This window comes from Suncus etruscus, chromosome 5 (genome assembly GCF_024139225.1).
Source record: "Suncus etruscus isolate mSunEtr1 chromosome 5, mSunEtr1.pri.cur, whole genome shotgun sequence".
In the NCBI taxonomy this organism is placed as follows: domain Eukaryota; kingdom Metazoa; phylum Chordata; class Mammalia; order Eulipotyphla; family Soricidae; genus Suncus; species Suncus etruscus.
In genome coordinates, this window is record NC_064852.1 from 65,006,874 (window position 1) to 65,025,919 (window position 19,046).

At 48.4% G+C, this 19,046-nt stretch overlaps 1 protein-coding gene across 2 annotated transcripts in view; it reads left to right on the forward strand.

Annotated features, from left to right (window-relative positions):
• Window positions 1-19,046, forward strand: part of GLI2 (GLI family zinc finger 2) — a 167,680-nt gene that overhangs the window by 134,082 nt on the left and 14,552 nt on the right. The window contains exons 4-10 of one of the 2 annotated variants that reach the window (XM_049773136.1): window positions 948-1,133; window positions 10,669-10,870; window positions 11,302-11,512; window positions 13,185-13,307; window positions 14,021-14,040; window positions 15,200-15,216; window positions 16,586-16,737. In XM_049773136.1, the coding sequence (XP_049629093.1) occupies window positions 948-1,133; window positions 10,669-10,870; window positions 11,302-11,512; window positions 13,185-13,307; window positions 14,021-14,040; window positions 15,200-15,216; window positions 16,586-16,737 (911 nt within the window). The remainder of the gene's footprint in view (window positions 1-947; window positions 1,134-10,668; window positions 10,871-11,301; window positions 11,513-13,184; window positions 13,308-14,020; window positions 14,041-15,199; window positions 15,217-16,585; window positions 16,738-19,046) is intronic. The other variant, XM_049773137.1, reaches the window with a different exon arrangement.

Sequence of the window (19,046 nt, forward strand, 5' to 3'; positions counted from 1 at the left end):
ACTTTCTAGGAAATTAACATACATGATAAGAAGGTTACAAGGGAAGAGAAGCTCTCTGGAGGACTGGGCCAGAGCAGAGAGAGAGAGATATCTGCTGGGGAATAAGAAAGAGAGCAAGCCCATGATGCAAGGACACTGTCATCTCAGCAGACAGCAGCACATATCACTAGCAAGCCAAGTTGTGAGACAAGACTTCCTATTGGTTGGAATTTGAACCTATGAGCACTGACCATAGGCTTGATTTCCTTATAAACATGAGTATAGTTCCCACCACACCCCCTGGCCCGCCCAACTAGATTGGAGCCTGGGCTTGGCATGGAGAGGCCCTTACTAATTTGCATGGCTGACTCTGCACAGAGGCCTCACTGGCTCTGGCCCAGGCCCCTGCTGCCAAGTGGCTTGACCTGGCATATCACCCTCAGACAGCTGCTGCTGCCTGCTGTGTCAACCCCAACTTCCTCCTGGTCACTTGCCTTGTAAGAATCATTGCCACTTTCTGCACATGGAAAAGTCAGCCAGCTCAGAAGCATGCATGGCATGTCTTCTTCCTCAGAAGCTACCCCAGAGATACTCTGATCACCATCCTCCCTGTGGCTCACTAAGTCTGAGCAGAGTTGGGGATGTGGGGAGTCCTCGCTGAAGGACAAGGAGCCAGCAGGTAGACCATAGCACTTAATCTGGCCTGGTCACCAGCTCTGGGTGTTGCCCTCTCCTTACAAGTCTGTCCTGACCCACTGGCCAGCCTTCTGGGCACCTCTTTTGCATGTTCCTAACCCTGGCCTTTGTGGGACCTGCAAAGGCCAGAGAAACTGTGTATGACGAGCCCTTCCAGCTCAGTGCCCAAGGAGAATTAGCACTTGGCAGAAGGAACCCCTCTGTCCAGGCAGGCATCTCTGCCTCTTCTTGCCAGTCACTGACCTTCTTCGTCTCTCCCTCCCTGCCCTCAGTGGCCCATGAGCATCTGAAGGAGAGGGGCCTGTTTGGCCTCCCAGCTCCAGGCACCAACCCCTCAGACTATTACCACCAGATGACGCTCATGGCCAGCCATCCTGCACCATATGGTGACCTGCTGATGCAGAGTGGGGGTGCCACAGGAACCCCCCATCTCCATGACTACCTCAACCCAGTGGATGGTGAGTGCTGGGCCTAAAGCTGCTGGGAGAGGGACCTGACTGGGTCTGTAAGGATGGGACCTAAGAGGAAGGCTGGTTTCCATCCCTGCCATCCCTGCTTCCTGCATATATGTGCTCACTTCATTCCTACAAACTGGTTCCTGAGGGAACCAAACACACCTGTTTCTGTTTCCTTATGGGATTTAGTGTGCATTAGGAGGGACAAGGCCAGGACTAGGGCTGGGAACTTAGTACAGCAGGAAGGTGAGATAGAAAACAGAGGTCAGGAATCCTCACCAGGAAGGTGGCATTTGAGAAGAGAGAAGGGAGTCAGGCAGAAAGAAGCTAGGGATAGCAATAGTGTGATGCCAAACAAAGGCCTGGCCTGCAGTTTGGGTGGGGCTGGGCTCTCACATAAAGTGGGGTGGGGCCTTGGAGGAACCAGGGGAAGGAGTAAGGAGATCTGAATTATTTACATTGCTATTTTCATTTGGGTCTCTTAAATCATGCGCTTAGGGTCCCTCCCTGGAGTTATTGACCAAGTGGGCCATTTATTCAATGTCAGAGCTGAGAGATGTGATGCTGTCTGTCTCTGTACTGCTAAAACATACTAGCCACTCCAGCATAGCTCAGGGGTCTCCAGATCTGTGCCCAATAGTGCTAGGGTTAGCCAGGTGGACCTGATCCACAGCCAGGTGGACCTGACCTGGTCCACCAGGTCATTGTTGGAAATAAGTGCAGGTAGTCCAGTGGGGGGAGGGGGGAAGGAACTGACCCCCTCAAGACCTTCCAGCCCCCTCATTGCTCTACCTGACAGCCAAACTCTAGCCAAACCCCTCATTTCTCAGCAACCTGTTTGATGCCCCCTTCTCCAGGAAGTTCTCAGGTGCCCCCTTAACTTCCCTACTTTTCCAATTTTTATTTCTCTCTGCAGCTCACTTCACACTTACAGAAGCCTTTGAATGTTTCTTCCCCTCCCCCCCCATGGGAGACTTTATTACTCTAAAATCTTCAGTGGGAGAGATAACTACATGTTTCACACTGCCAGCTCTCTAGAGACCAGTCCTAGTCCCCTGGACCTGCCTCTCCCTGAGAAGCCTAGCACAAGGACACCACAACTTAGAACCCTGGGTTAGCCTCTATGCCCTCTTCAGGGCCATTTAGTCCAGGATGGAGCACACTGTGGTGGAGAAGAGTGAGAACTGCTGCACACACAGACTCTGCCTGTAAAATAAAAAATAATAATATATGTGTGTATATATATGTATATATATGTATATATATGTGTATATATATATATATATATATATATATATATACACATAGTCTATGAGTTGGGTTAGGCCACCCCAGGCACCATTTTTCTAATCCCTCGGGCGGATTGGTCTGATGAAGTGGGATAGCATGGAGAAATAATACACAGCAGTCAGAAAAGATATTCATTGAAGTCAGCTTGCTTTATTCCTCATGGCCTTTCTCTGCCATGTGCTTGCCTATGCCATGTGCTTTCTCTCGCATGCATTCAAAGCCAGAACTTTTTCTTTATTATTCAGAATCCCACCCACCAAGGTGCAGGGAGGCCCTGTAATACTGGTGGGCTTTATATACCAAAAGAAGAGGTTAGGGAAACAGGAAGTTGGGAGAAGGGTTACACCTGTCCATACCACCAGCCCTGTGGGTACTCCCCACAGCTGGGAGACAAGGGGCTCAGGGAGAGACTAGATTGTGCATACAAAAAAAAAAGTCTTGGGGCAGAGCAAAAGGTAGGGCATTTGCCTTGCATGCAGTGGATACAGGTTCAATTTCCAGCATCCCATATGGTCCCCCAATCACTGCCATGAGTAATTCCTGAGTGCAGAGCCAGGAGTAACCTTTGAGCACTGCCAAGTGTAGCTCAAAGAACAAGAAAACAAAGGAATTGGAAAATCTCCAGGCTGGGCACAGGTAGAGTACAGACGTGCCTGTGTGAGGCCCTAAGTTTCATCCCCTGTACCAAGGACCACCAAAGTAAACCCCAGCATTGCTACCTGTGGCTCTGATTAAAAATCATTAAAAGCAGAGAAATAGTTTAGGGATTAAGGCACTTGCCTTGCTTATAGAAGATACCCAGTTCAATCTCTGGTACTGTATACTCTCCTGAGCATAGCCCAAAGCACCCCCACAAACATAGAGCCAGAAGTAACCCTCTGGATGCCACTGGGTGTGTCCCAAATTTCTACAAACCCCCAATGAAAGAAGACAGCAGGGATAACCTAGGGCTTAATAGCCCTTAGAGTGACCAGTGCCTATGTGGGGCTCTCTTCACACCTCAAAGGGAATGTCCCAGCACTGGATGACAGAACTCTGAGCAAGGGCCTAATAGCCACTAAAGAGCAGAACAGAACACTCTGCTGTGCAAAGATACTTCCACTTACTCAGCTCCAAGCACAGTCTCACATTTATTCTGTGCATTCAAGCACCTTTCCCCTGTCACTTTCAAAGCCTGGAGTGGTTTAAGGAGAACAGATTTGGGCTCTCCATTTTGAGTGGCTCCCCATGCTCTGTGAACTGTTGCCTCATCACCCCCTACCACTGAGCAGGCCTCATGTGGCCACCTGCCTCCCTGATCAACCCACAGAGGTAGGGACCCAGCCAGGTGAGAGAAGACACAGTTGGTCCAGCACCTGGCTGTAATTGAGATTGTTAGGTGATACAAGGTGTGGACAGGGATGCCAGCTCCTGTAACTCAGACATGCTGTACCAGTGTCTTGGAGGAACTGGGCCAGTGACAGCTGCCTCCTGCCTGTGTCCACCAGGACCCTCACCTGCTTTTCTTCTCTGTCCTTTTGTGTCTCACAAGTGCAATCACTGCTGTTCTTGTCCCCATCCCAGTGATGCCACCCCAAGACCCACCAAGGCTGGCCTGTTTACCTCTCTCCACCCTGGGCACCTGACCTCACTGCTTGCTGCCTTGTGTTCATATTTATCCTGTCTACTGTTCTGCAGTCAGCCCTGAGGCTCCACCACCTTCTGGATGAAAGTCAAACGTTGACACAGCTGGAGCAGCCCTCCCCATCCACCTCCTCCTTCCTTCCCCTTTGCACGGCTTATTCCATCTCCCCACTCCATCCCTGCATCCATGGACATACTAACAGCTCCCCGAATTCTGACTACCTAGGGCACCATGCCTGAGGCTATTCTGTCTCTATTCTCTGCCTTGTCCCAGGATGCTTCTTTGGGAACTTTCCAAATCACACCTGCTCTCTTGGAAGGTTCCTGCACCTCTTGAACCAGAAGTGTCAGCCAGAAGTGCACCCTATAACAGGCTGCTTGTTCTGGATAACAAACTGGAGAACCCAAAAGGTGCAGAAGCATGGCCCTTAAGAGAAATCTCCTTTCTGTAGGACGAATGAGTGAGTGGCAGCCACAAAAGAACCTGGGAGAGAAAGATGCAAACTAATTAGGGAAGAAACTGCTCAAGGCAGCAGCTGTCAGCTTACAGTGAGCCTGGAAGGGGAACTGGGAACAAGGCAGCTTTGTTCTCAGGGGTGCTGGGCATTTGGCAGCTTCTGGGGGAGTGTTAGTGGGGGCTAAGATGGGCAGAGCAAAGAGGTGAGCTCAGCAGTGGGCGTGAGAGCGCCCAACTCAGGTCAGCTGCCGCTGATGAACTCATCACGCCTACCTGATGCTTATTTGGGTGCAGATAGAAGTAGTGACATCCAGCGACGGGTTGGGTGGGGGGGGTGTCTGGATAGGCCTATCTGATTACTAAATGAGTGAAGGGGTTGCATGGAGTGGAGTCAGGGAATTTTTCTGAATCAGATGGCTTACAGGAGCCCAAGATTTTTTTTGGCATTGTACCCAGTGAGAGGCCATCTAAGGAAATCAGAGTTGGCCATGCGGTTCGCTACTTTAGTCATGAGTTGATACTGCTCTGGTTCCTGTAAAGCAGGAGCAAGGACATGAGCCTTTGCCTGTGTTTTTCACACATTTGAGGCATTTCTATTCTGCCTTATAGACCATGTGGACAAGGTCTGTTTAAGAAACACCAGAGCCCAGGCCTGAGCACTGCAGAGCACAGCCTTTACTCTGGGGAGCCCCTGATCCCCACCCTCCTGGGGTGGTGATAAAATTTAAACATTGACACAGCTGGAGCAGCCCTCCCCCGCTAACCTCCTCTTTCCTTTCCCTTTGCATGGTTTATTCCACCTTTCCACTCCATCCCTGCATCCACGTACAACCTAAGAGCTCCCTGAATTCTGACTACTCACGGTGCCATGCCTGAGGCTAGCTTGTCTCTATCCTATGCCTTATCCCAGGATGCTTTTCTGGGTACTGTAATTTTTAGTGAGTAGTATTTAGTGAGAACCTACTGTGTGTCAAGCCTAGTTTTCTGTGCTCAGGAGCCACATCCTACTCACATGGTGCTTATATACTCTGGTTAGGTATTACTAAATAAGCTCCTTGGTGGAAATAAAGAAAGCTTGTCTAGGCTAGAGTCATACCACAGGTAAGGTAGGATATTTGCTTTGCACATGGCTAAGGTTCATTCCACAGCACCCCATAGGGTCTCTGAGCCTACCAAGAGTGATTTCTGAGCAGAGAGCTAGGAGAAACCCCTGAATGCCACTGGGTATATCCCCAAAACAAAACAAAAACAAAAAAGAAAGCTTATCCTTATGCACTTGCCTACACCTTTCTCAGCATCTTCATGCCCTAAGAGAGGTGGAAGTGTAAAAGAGAACTTTCTAGAAGCTTTTCAGGTTGAGCTAGGCATGGGTAGTCTAGAAAGACACTGGTTGTATGTTGGTCAAGTGTTCTTTATACTATCATTCACCTCATACTACGTATAGGTTTAGGGGCCACACCCCATAGTGCTTTGGTCTTACTCCTGGCAATGTGCAGGGGATTGTGTGATGCTGGGAATTGATCCCAAGTTGGCTGCTTGCAATACAAGTTCCTTATTCACTCACTGTACTAGCTCTGCCCACCTTTGATAATACCCCCAGAAACCCTCTCTCTCTCCTCTCTCTCTCTTACACACAAACACACACAACACAACACAACACAACACAACACAACACAACACAACACAACACACACACACACACACACACACACCTCATCCCATCAAATGATCAAATGATTCACTAGCAAACCTGGGGGATCTTCCTGACTCTGTCTTGCAGTGAATTTGCTTTGCAAGGTCCTGGATGTAAAAAGCAAGTCATTGGACAGGGAGATGACTCAAGTAACAGAGCATATGCCTAGCTTGTTTGAGGCAAGAGTTCCATCTCTAAAACTACATGCCCCCCCCCCCTCACAAGCCTTAGTGACCCCAGTACTCAATCTTGCACTGCCAGGCCACATATCATAAGTGATCCAAATAGCACCCCTATATCCTCACACTGCTAAGTGTGACTCCTCAAAAAAACAAACAGAAAACTTAAGTAATTTTGAATAATGAGATGTTTAACTTGATGCCTTCTCAGCTAAATGGATTTATGTTAAATCAGAGCAATAGTACAACGGTGTTGTCTTGCATATAACCAACACTAGCATCTCATATGGTCCTTTGAGTCCCACAGACACGATCCCTGAGCACAGAGCCAGAAGTAAGCCCTGAGCAACACCAGGGGTGACATGGAAGCCAGAGATTTCCCATGGACTCACCCTGCAATGATTCTTGCTGGGCCTAAGGGCCCATACACAGGACCCAGGGCATTCTCAGGGTGGTACAGAGTGTTCCCCACCCAGGCTGAGGTAGTTGCTGGAGGCCATTGCCTCTTGCTCTTCAAGGATGCTGAGTGATGACAGGAAGAGGGAAGAGTGATGCTGCCTTAGGAGGTAATAGATACCCAGGCAGGAAATCCAAGGTTATCCTTCTGCCTAGCAGTTCTCTAGAGACCAGGGAATATGCCACTTGTCACTGGGGCCCTAAAATGGGATTTTCTAGTGTTATGCTGTCGAATAGCGCTGATTTAACAGCAGGAAGACAGCAGCCACCAGCCCCCTCCCACTCCCACCGCATTGAGAAGATTGAAATGTTTCCGATTGAAATGTTGTCTGTTTACAGCTCATATTTCCTCCAAGCTGTATATTTTATTGTCATATTGACACTAATTTGACTCGGGTGTCACCTCCGTTCTGACGCCTGTTCTTTATGCTGCCTGCGGGTCCAGGGGGGTTTTCAGAAACCAATTACATTGATCACACCACAGAGAGGCAGGAGGGGTGGGTGGAGGGGCTGCCACAGGCCTGAGTCAGGCACAGTTGCTGCTTGTGGAGATCAGGGGAGACTGAGGCACAGGGAGTGCTGAACCATAGGATCTGAAAGGGAAAGAGAGAGCTAGGTGGCTATTGGATCATCTGGGGGACCAGCACAGACATCCTGAGATCCTGGAATGGGAATTAAATAGCCTTTCTCCAAAGAAAAGTCTAGAGCCCTCTCCCTTAAGTTGAGACTGCTTCGCAGAACTTGGGGAAAAAAACTGTCATTTTAAATCTTTGCATCCCCAAACCTCAGCCTTTCCTACTCCCCTGTAAGAACAGGTCAGGGATGCAGCTACCTATGGGCAATCCAGACTTCAAGGTGGATTCTCCTTTTTGGGGGAGAAGTGGACATAACCAGAAGTGCTCAGCAGTTAACTCCTGGCTCTGAACTCAGAGATTACTTCTGGCAGGACTAAGGGGACATATATGGGATGCCAGGGATTTAACCTGGGTCAGCAGCATTTAAAGCTAGCTTTCTTCCTACTATACTGTCTCTACTGCCCAATAAACTGGATTTCCATAAAGCAGCAGTAGGGACCAGCTGGCTGTGGGCTCGTTAGGGCTGCAAAACCAAGGGTATGACCCTGGGTCAGGACAGGACACACACATCTGTGCCTTTTATTGGCTGTCAGTGGCCTGACTGCCTTCCCATTGTATGTAAGGCCCTCACAAATGCAATAAATATCCAGATGGCTTTTGGCAGAAATAAGGCTCCCCACCCTGCTTTCAAGCATAGGTCAAGGAGAGGTGTGAGCAAGAAATTCTTGGCCATGCAGAAGTGATGCCCAGCCAGCAAAGATTCCTTTATGCCCATGACCAGCCACACAGTAGTATCTGCTCTGCCCAAGAAGGCCTGACTCAGCCCCACACTGAGATGCCATCTAAGTATGCAGTCATATCTGGCTGCCCCCACTGCTCCAGAGCCACCTTCTTTCCAGACTCCTGAGCCCTAGGAATTAAAGGCTCACTCCCAGAGGACTGGATGACCTGCTGGTCACTAACCCACAGTACCCCCCAGGTATGCTACTTCCCACTGTCTGGAGGAACCAGCTCAGAGCATTCAGCTATATGACCAAAGTAACATAGGCCAAAACCAGAAAACAGGGAAGGTCCTAGACACATCTCCAAATCCTGCTGGAGTGCTAGGCACATCTCCAACATCTCCGGAGAGATTTGGTATCCAGAGTGGGACCTAGTGCATCCTCCCTAGGGCTCAGGCCCCATTCTCCCCTGGATGGTAAGCACCAGGAGGGTGCTTTGTTGACAGTACCCATAATGGCTGGTCCATGCCTGGCCTGCTGTCCCATGGCCCAGGAATGAACATGCAGACACAGGATCGAGGAGAATGAGTTGTGTCTGAACTGGATCCAAATGCCAGGGCCCCATGACACAGGTGGTACCCAGCTCCTGCCCCGGCTGCTCACCTGGCAGCTGATGGACGCCAGCTCCAGAATAACCACAGCTGAGCAGATGCAGCATCTGCACGGGCTCCCGGTCATAAATCACAGGAGAAACCATGGGAAATGAGTGCCAGGCTCTTCTTTCTATTTAGTAATTTATCAAGGGAAGAGGCGCATTAATAAACATATTTCCCTCGAGGGGTGGGGATAACAGAGATGAATATCACTGTCAGATCTGGCCTGTTTCCTCTTGTTAGGGGTGCCCAGGAGGGTGGGGATCCAAATGTTAGCAGCAAGTCTTACCTCAAAAATGTATTGCGAAGATGCATTTCTTCCTTTAGATGATATTAGATCATTTTCCTGTCCCTGGTGTCTCCCCATTTGCCACTCAGTTCATAAGTAATAGGTATCTTGCAAGGTGCACTTCAGCATCTTTCTTGGAGTCTCCTTTCAAGTGAGTACTGACAAGGAGGAAGAGTAGTGAAAGTCCAGAAGATTATTGGATAACCCAGCAAGTAAAGCTGTGTGTTTGTTTTAGAACAGATGCCCAGCCATGTGGCAGAGCCTCCTCTTTGTGCTAACAGGCAGTACCCCTGAGAAGCTCTAGACCTACCCTCCTTCTCTTTGAAACCAGAGTACAGGTCACAGGAAGCTTTAACTGTAGGGTACTTTGGGGCACACGGACTGCCTCTGCCTTGCATCCTGTTAACATCCTGTTGACATCCTGTCTGTGTCCCCCACATGCTCCAGTCATTCAGCTGACTGGATCTAGCTCAGGGAACCCAGTAGGCAGTCCCATCACCCCTCCCCCCTGACCAGCCACCGACCTTGCCCTTTACACAGTCTGATTCTTCTCACTCTCAGAAAAGAACCCCAGAATGCCCTCCAGAAGGACTCTTCAGGACTCCTTTTTTAGTCTCAGTGACACATCATTCCTGTAAATCCCACTGTAAACAGTCCAGAGCATGAATTGAGCCCTAGAGACAGATATTCAGATTCAAGGGCCATCCCCTATCTTCTGTGCAGTTATAGAGAAGAGGCCCTGACATCTGTCCCTGTCATCAGGACAGTAGGTCTATGGTGTCTGAGCTGGACCCAACAGAGGAAGGCAACAGCATACCTATGAGCAAGGTTGTGTAGCAGAGGGAGCATTGACCAGCCTTCAGTATTGTTCAGGACAATTCCTGAAGCCCAAAGGCTTCTGGAAAAGGAGCCACCAGCAGAAGCACTGTGCTAAGAGTCTGGGGGTGGCCACGGGGGTGGACACCAGGTTAGGGCATCCCAGCTGCAGCTTGGGCCATAACCTTGCAACAAGCAGGAACTTCCATTGTCTTCCCTATGCACTAGCCACCCAGCAGTATTCAAGTGAAAAAGTCCCTCACAGACGGCATAAACAGGACTCAGAGTGATGCCCCTGGATGAGAGAAGGCTGATAAGGAAGAGGATTTCTCATTCTTTGTAGTGACTAAGCAACACTAAATTGAGCATTTGAGTCATTTGTTCTTGAGCTGGGTCTGGAAGGGTTAGTGGAGACTCATGGGTGTTGGTCACATAGGAGGGGTTTTGTCATGATATACCCCGAATCATCCACTTTGCTGTGACATGCATGATAGCTCCAATTCTAATTTCTGCAGACCTAATGGTGTAGAGGTGTAAACACTAACAAGTGCTCAGGGTTCCATTAGCTACCGTCCTCACTTGCTGATGCTCACCTCTCCATGTGTGGTCTGGTCTTATTTTATAAATGTGCCAATGGAAGTCAAGAGAAGCTACATCCCTGACCTGGTGCCCACCACTGATTCTCTTAGATCAGTCTTCATAGGTTCTGTCTTTCACATGCCAATTCCCCTGCCCCCCCTCCCTGCTATAAACACACCAAGCTCAGAATCTCCATGTCTTTGCAGTGTCACGGTTCTCCAGCCCACGAGTGACGCCCCGCCTGAGCCGCAAGCGGGCTCTGTCCATCTCCCCACTCTCAGACGCCAGCCTGGACCTGCAGCGCATGATCCGGACCTCGCCCAACTCACTGGTGGCCTACATCAACAACTCCCGTAGCAGCTCAGCAGCCAGCGGCTCCTATGGACACTTGTCAGCAGGGGCCATCAGGTGAACTCCAACCACAGTAGCTGAAAACCTGTAGTTTAAGGATGCGGGCAGGGCCAGGGCCAGGGCCTTGTAATGTGTATGAATTAGAGTACTTAGAAGTGTCTCAGGAGTTCTGGGCCAGTGCTGATGACATGAATCAATCATATAGTAATATAGGGGATGAATGTCAGGCATCAGAGAATGGGGGTCATGGTGGAGGAGAGTCAGGGGAGATGAACCTGGCCAGAGGTGAATTTGAATTGTGAGCAAAGGACAGTGGGTAGCAGGGAGCCACAGAGAGGGAAAGAGGGAGAGCCCTGGTGTCAGTGAGGGTAACCCTTGCCCATCCTAAACCCTGGGAAGAACCAACTTGCACAGAAAGTGGCAACCTAACAGCACCCCTACTCTCACTGCCACCCTAACCTGTGCCCCTTATCTGCTCTTCTTCACAGCCCAGCCTTCACCTTCCCCCACCCCATTAACCCAGTGGCCTACCAGCAGATCTTGAGCCAGCAGAGAAGCCTGGGGTCAGCCTTTGGACACACACCCCCACTGATCCAGCCCTCGCCTACGTTCCTGGCTCAGCAGCCCATGGCCCTGGCCCCCATCAATACCACGCCCACCCAACTCAGCAGCACCAACTGTTTAAGTGACACCAGCCAGGTTGGTTGGAGCTGGGAGCAGGGATTGGGCCACTCAATCCTCATCTAGACCTTATAAAGATTAGCCACCATCTTCTCATGTCAGGGATTCTAGAGTTAGGCATGATTGGTATGGTACTTCCCTGCAGTGACCATATAATAAATAGAATGAGCCTGGGGTGGTAGGCCTTTCCTAGTCCTCACTCCCTATGGGCAAGCACTTGCCACCATTCTACAGTCTCCTGTTCAGCCAACATAATGAAAGAGAGAGGTAGATAGGCCACATCCCTACAGTGTAGACATCTCATATGTAGCACTCAACATGGGTGTTAAGGAACTTTTCTTGGATGTAGTGGACCCCAGTTTACTCCCTGGTGTTGCATATGGTTTTCTTTTTTTTGGTTTTTGGGTCACACCCAGCAGCACTCAGGGATTACTCCTGGCTCTACACTCAGATATCACTCCCGGCAGGCTCTGGGGACCATAAGGGATGCTGGGATTCGAACTACCATCCTTCTGCATGCAATTGCATATTATTTTCTAAGCACTGATAGGAGAGATCCCTGAGCACAGAGCCCTGAGGACTCCCAGGTGTTGCCCCAAAATTACCACTTCCCAAAATCACATACTATACAGTGACTCACCCAAGACTCAATGCTATTAGTATTTGATGAATGGATCAAGTCCCATTTTATAGATAGGTAAATCATCACAGAAAATGTGTGTGCCGTGGAGAGGTCACAGAATTTGAATCTGAGCATATTAAGCATTTGACTGACTTGCTTGAAGGGGCAAGTCTCTTTAGATCTCCCTGGTGGAGGTGGGGGTAGAAGAGAAGAGAGTAGTTGAGCCACACCTAGCAGTGCTCAGAATTACTTCAGTCTGTATGCAGAGGTTACTTTTAATGGGGCTCTGGGAACCATCTGAGGTGCCAGGGATTGAGCCCAGGTCAGCCACATGCAAGGTAAGTGTCCTACTCACTAGCCCCTAGTTCTTCTTTCTTTCATTCAGCTGAATTAATCTCTGCAAAGTAGGGCCTATGGCTGCTATTGGGTCAGAAAAAGAACACATTAGACCCCCAAATTAGGTCAACTTACTATAATTTTTTTTGAAGAAGAAGACCCAACCTGGCAGTGCTCATGATCTATTCCTAGTTCTGTGCTTGGGAGTCAACTTGCAGCTATGCTCAGGGTATCATGTGGTGCAGGCCCTCCTGCACACAGAGCATTTGCTCAACCCATGAGTATGTCTTCTGCCCCAAGTGACAATCCTTGGTGTGAAGTAGCTACCCGGACTCAGGTGTGACTGCTAGGAAAAAGGTATTTTAATGAGGCCCCTTCTTCTGAAGGGCTTTATGTGACCACTCAGGGCCTCCTTCCCAAACAATGGCAGTGAAATGGTCCTGGATCAGCAATGTCTCAGCTCTGAGGGCCTGAGAAGGCCCTGTCAGCACAAGAGCAGGGATGCCTTGAAGCCAGAAGGCTAGAGGTATGAATTGTGTAGTTGGTGGGAGGATGCTGGATTGCTAGTCCAGAGGGTCAAGTTGGAAGCACTCACTTCTGAAACTTCCAGCACAGGCCTGCCCCAGATAGTCTGTGCAGGGAGGGTTCTAGGCTTATAGTCCAGACACTTCAAGGTATTCCCTCTCTACCCCCTTGTGACAAGCTCTCCTATCCTATTCATCCCCCTGCCAGAGCAAGCAGAGCAGTGAGTCTGCAGTGAGCAGCACCGTCAACCCCATTGTCATTCACAAACGAAGCAAGGTTAAGACTGAAGTGGATGGCCTGCGACCAGCCTCCCCACTGACCCTGACGCAAGTAAGCATCAACTGATTCTCACCACCCATAATTCTTCTGTCTTCGCTGATGTAGGGCCATGACCTAGGTGGTGAAGGGGAAAATGGTAGCTGCTGAGATGAATGAGTGAGACGATGGACAAACTCACATGTTCATCAGACAAATGCTGAATCTGGAAGTAAATGAATGAATAAGTGAATAACAGTCTTTCTCCTCAAGAGGCACAGCTGCATTGTACTCATCTAAACCCCTGAATGACTCCCCTCTCTGTGCAATTCCTATGTGCAGCATATAGCTGACCTGGGCTTGAGCCCACCTTAACCTGCTACTGCCACTCTAACCTTTCCTGACCTGCCTGGGTAGTGAGATTCAACTCTGCCCACATATACTCAAGTCTGGCTCACTCAGAAAAGTTACCCTTACCCTGATCTGCAGGCTGTGGAGAGGGAGCACTCTGGGTGAAAAATCAGTTTGGACTCCATGCCAATAGAATTTTCATAGGGAGAGTAATAGGAACTGTTAAGTTTTTTTTCTGGTGACTTCTCAAACTTGGGAGCTGGACACAATGAAAGGGAAGATAGTCTCTGATAGGAGAAAAAGGATGAAGCACCTCCAGCAATATTGTGCAACTCCCTTTGGTTTTTGTTTGTTTATCTGTATTTGGGGGCTACACCTGGAGATGCTAAGGGCTGACTCTAGGCTCTGCACTCAGGAATCACTCTTGGCAGGCTCAGGGGACCATATCGGGTGCTGAGTATCCAGCCCTGGTTGGCTGCATGCAAGGTAAACACCCTATCTGCTATAGTATAGCTCTAGCACCCCTAAGCAACTTGTTTTAGAGATCCCACAGCATATTTTGAAATTATTTTAAATTGTTATTTATTATTTTAAAATGTATTTTTTGCGGGACTATGCTAAAATGAATTCACTAAAATAAATAAATCTCTATATATCATATCTATTATTAATGTCTTAGGGCCAGCAGGCATGCAGTGAGCCTTATACCAGGAGCAGAGCATGTATGGGAAGGCACCACATGAGCGAGCTGTGTCTTGGCTAAGTTCTACCTCCCAGCCTTTCCCACTGACCTGGGCTCATTCATTATACAGAATCACAAGCTCTGACACCAGGATGCTCAGGGTCTCATGTCCCTTTTTCCCCTCCATCTGTTGGCCATTTTTTATCAAATCTGTAAGCCATGGGGCAGGCTTCGGGCACTTAATTTTTATGAAATATTGGATTCTGTTATTGTCAGGCAAACAGAGGGCTCAGTGACAAATTCTTTCTTGCTGACACCAAAGCCTCCTGGCATGATGCATGATTTCCATGAGGCTAGCTGTCCTGGGGGGCGGTGGAAATTGATGAAGATGGCATACATCTAGGAGAGACAAACATGCCAGAGTCCCAAGGAGGACAGGTGGGAGGTCCTCCTGGCTCCACCTCTCCTCCTCGTAGTAGGGCAGGGGTGAAGGGAATGCCCCAAGCTTTCTTCCTTGTCTGGTGTGACTCCTCCCTGGGATCAGTAGAAAGGCTATTTGTCACCAGGAGGTTGTCATGTTGTCACTGGGCATCCTGATTCAGTAACCTGAATCGCTTGCCAAGTGAAAGGCTTTGCTTTTCCTGAGCATAATGAAGCCCCCTCTGTATAAGCCTCCAAGATCTTGGGCCAGGAGGATGGCCAACCCAGGCATCCCTCCTTTGCTGACCACTAGTGGACTAGGCTGGCAGCTGCTACAAAACTCCTTTGAAATAGACAGGGCAGGAACAGGAAGATAGTACAGCAGTTAGGGCACTTGATTTGCACATAACCAGGGTTCAGTTCCCTGTATGGTCTCCTGAACTGACCAAGAATGATTCCTGAGTATTGTTGGATGTGGCCCAAAAACTAAAGAAAAATAAATAATTAGGGACAGCAATTGTGGATGCCCGAGTCTATTTCCAGCTTTCCTGAAAAAATAGAGAAGGGTTTTGGGGATCCAGCCTGCACAGATACCCTACTGCTAAAGGACCACACATTCTACCTCTTCTTTGTAATGTGGCTCCACAAACTGCCCTGGGTCTTACCAAGACACGGGCTTCCATCCTACTGCAAAGCATTTGTGCTCAGTGAAAGCTTCTCTGAGTAATGACCCAAAGTTCTCATGATTAGGGTCTTGGCATTCTAGTGGGATATTATAGCTGTGAGATTCTGCACATGTAATGGACGATGTTGGGTTACTGATCCTACCCTAATCAATAATTGTACTCCACCCTAGGATGTGATCTGGTGATGGTATATTGGATTATTCCGTACTTGGTATTCTTCTCCCACTATAGGGTGGGACCTGATTCTTATCAATAAAAGCGGAGGTCTGAGGAAGGCAAGGGCTCATTCTTCAGTCTTCTTCCACTGAGCTGCTTTCCATTTTAGGAGTAGAAAGCTTCGGTGCTTTGAATTCCTTGCTTGAGCACTGGATTTTCTGAATCCATTCTTGTACCTCTTCACTGTGTGAATTATTTCCTGTGGATCTCTACAATTGGAACTGTTCCCCCTGTCCTAATCAGACAGGGGAATGGGAATTGCCTTTTCTGTTGGGGAGCTCGGTGGGAATCAAGCCTCAACCAATCTCCTAGAGAATGTAACTCTTCAGACTCTATGTTGGGCATGAAGTCAAACATGAAGGATTTGGTGGATCCTAAGTGTGACAAGAGGTGGTGGTCTTTGGCCTGAATGAACTTCAGTGTTCTCTTAGGGGCTTTATTGAAGGATGGAACATTCCTGCTATTGGAAGATAGCTGAAAGTCAAAAGGAAGTCTGTCTAACATAGGTCTCCTTGCATGGCTTTGCTTCAAGCCTGTCCAGTAGACCTAGGGAATATATGCAAATGTTATGAGGTGAGGGACAGAACAGACTGTAGATACCCCCAATCTGCCAAGCAGGTCTAGGAGGAAGGGAATATTCTAACAGGCCAGGCCAGATGCATGTTGTGTTTCCCTTGTCTCTAAGTTAGAGCATTCCCCATCACACCACAAGCACAAATGTTCTCCCTACCCCATATTTAAAGGGCTGCCCTGTGCACTGCCCCTGTATTCCTTCTCCCCAGGAAAAAGCAAAACCAATGAGCAAAAGTCATTGGCTGTACCAGTTGACCCAGGTGTGACAGAACATAGGTTGGTGGCAAGTCAGCCTTAGGAAGGTTGGGATCCCTATGGCTATTGGTAGAAAGAGTGCTGGTGAGAATTGAGCATCCTTTTCACAGATTGCCGGGGACTCCCAGTGACCCTCAGGGCCAGGCGGGAGCTCCTAACTCAGGTGTGCTTTCCTCTCTCCCCACAGGAGCAGCTGGCTGACCTTAAGGAAGACCTGGACAGGGATGACTGTAAACAGGAGGCTGAGGTGGTCATCTACGAAACCAACTGCCACTGGGAAGACTGCACCAAGGAGTATGACACCCAGGAGCAGCTGGTACATGTGAGTATCCAGGCCACATGGGACCTGGTGCCATCCATGTTCTATGTTGGAGGGAAGAGGCAGCTCCAGAGAGGGCTTGACACAGGCAGAGTGATGTTCTTATATATGCTTTTATGTATGTACTTATATATGCTCTCCCCAAAAGGAGTCTTTATATATATATATATATATATATATATATATATATATATATATAAGTAAATGGGAAAACTGGTGGGAAAAAGAATAACAAGCTAAAGTCCAGAAGTAGAGTTGGAAAACCAAGTGGTCAGGGCCCACTCAATATATAGTACAGCAAGAAAGGCACTTGCCTTGCACACAGGTTTGATCCCCAGCACCCCATAAGGGCCCTGAGCTTTGTCAGAAGTGATCTGAGTGCAAAGTCATACTCCTGAACATTGTGGGTGTGACCCAAAAATTTTTTTAAATAAAGGGACCAAAGAGATAGCACAGCAGGTAAGGTGCTTACCATGCATGCAACCAACCCTGGTTTGATTTCTAGGCACCATTGAGCAGGGCCCCTAAACCTATACATAAATACATAACTACATAATAAAATAAAACCAAGTGCTCTGAACCAGAACCTAATGCAAAAAGTAAAATCAGTTTGGCTAAACCAGCCAGTAGCCTCAAGAAAAATCACAAACATAACTCTTTTCTTTTTTGTAGTTCATTTATTTATTTATTAATTGATTGGTTTTTGGACCACACCTGGCAATACCCAGGGGCCACTCCTGGCTCTGCACTCAGAAATCGCTCCTGGCTCAGGGGACCATTTGGGATGCCAGGAATCAAACCTGGTCCATCCCGGGTTGGCTGCATGCAAGGTAAATGCCCTACTGCCATACTATCTCTCCAGGCCCTTAACTCTTAAATTCAAAAGCAACCTTTGCCATAAAGGAAGGACTTGGTCATTCTAAATGGCCTTGTTCACAGAGGCACAGTAGTTATGTGAGCAAATGACTGTTTGCATCTACATCAAAAAGAGATGGGGGCCAGAGTCATAGCATAGCGGTAGGGCGTTGGCCTTGCACACAGCCGATCCAGACAAACGGTAGTTCAAATCCCAGCATCTTGTATGGTCTCCCATGCCTGACAGGAGCGATTTCTGAGTGTAGAGCCAGGAATAACCCCAGGATGTGACCCAAAAACAAAACAAAACAAAATAAAGAACTGGTGCAAAGTACTGGGGATTGATAGATCAAAAGACCAGGAAAGGCCATGAGAGCCAGGTATGCCCTTCAGGGGTGCTCTGTGCTGTGGAGAGATCGCGAACAGGCTCCATGTGGGACATACCTCACTTGAAACTTAGCAACCCATTTATTCTGAGCAAATGACTTCACCTCTGTGGGCTTCAGGTTTTTAGCCTATGAAGGAAGTAAAGTCCATCCCTTATGGAGATGAAGGGCCTAGGGGTCCTCAAACTTTTTAAACAGGGGCCAGTTCACTGTCCTTCAGACTGTTGGAGGGCCAGATTATAGTAAAAACAAAAATTATGAACAAATTTCTATGCACACTGCATATATCTTATTTAGAAGTGAAGAAACAAAATGGGAATAAATACAATATGTGGCCTGCGGGCCGTAGTTTGAAGACCCCTGCCCCAGTGGGTAGGGTATTGGCCTTGCATGTAGCCAAACTAGCTTTAATTCCTGCCATCCCATATAGTCCCCTGAGCCCCTTGAGGAGTAATCCCTGAGCATAGAGATAGAAGTAAACCCTGAATACCACCAGGTGTTGCACAAAACGTTAAAAAACACAAAAACAGATAATAAATTAAAACCACATGGGTTTGAAGATTGAGCACAATATCAAGAAAACGCTTATCAGGAGCCAGTGACAGAGCTCAACTGGCTGATTAGCAGCTGCCTTGTGCACAGCAGGTCTGAGTTCAATCCCTCAAGCGCCCCAGGAGATTTCCCCCAAATCATAGAACCAGTAGTAGCCCCCACCACCCCACAAAAAAAAAGTGAGAATCAAAGGAAAAAATTAAAACATTTGCAGAGAGCAACATTCCATACATGGTAGCTCTTTCCTTTCTCCTCCTCCCCCAGTTGCCTCTGCCTGCCCTTAGTGGTTCTCTTCCACACTAGAAACACACTTGATGAAAAGATGCAGATAAGATACACACAGAAGCATAGGCACACACATGCACATGTGTGCTTTCCACAGCTCTGTGAACTCAATGGGTAACCTTCCTGCTGTTCTGTGATTTTATCTCAGGTACTATAAGTTTCTTTCATGTGAGAGCATTTCTCCCCCCAATTTTCACTCAGAACACTGGCATTGCCCAGCAAACCGATTTGCAC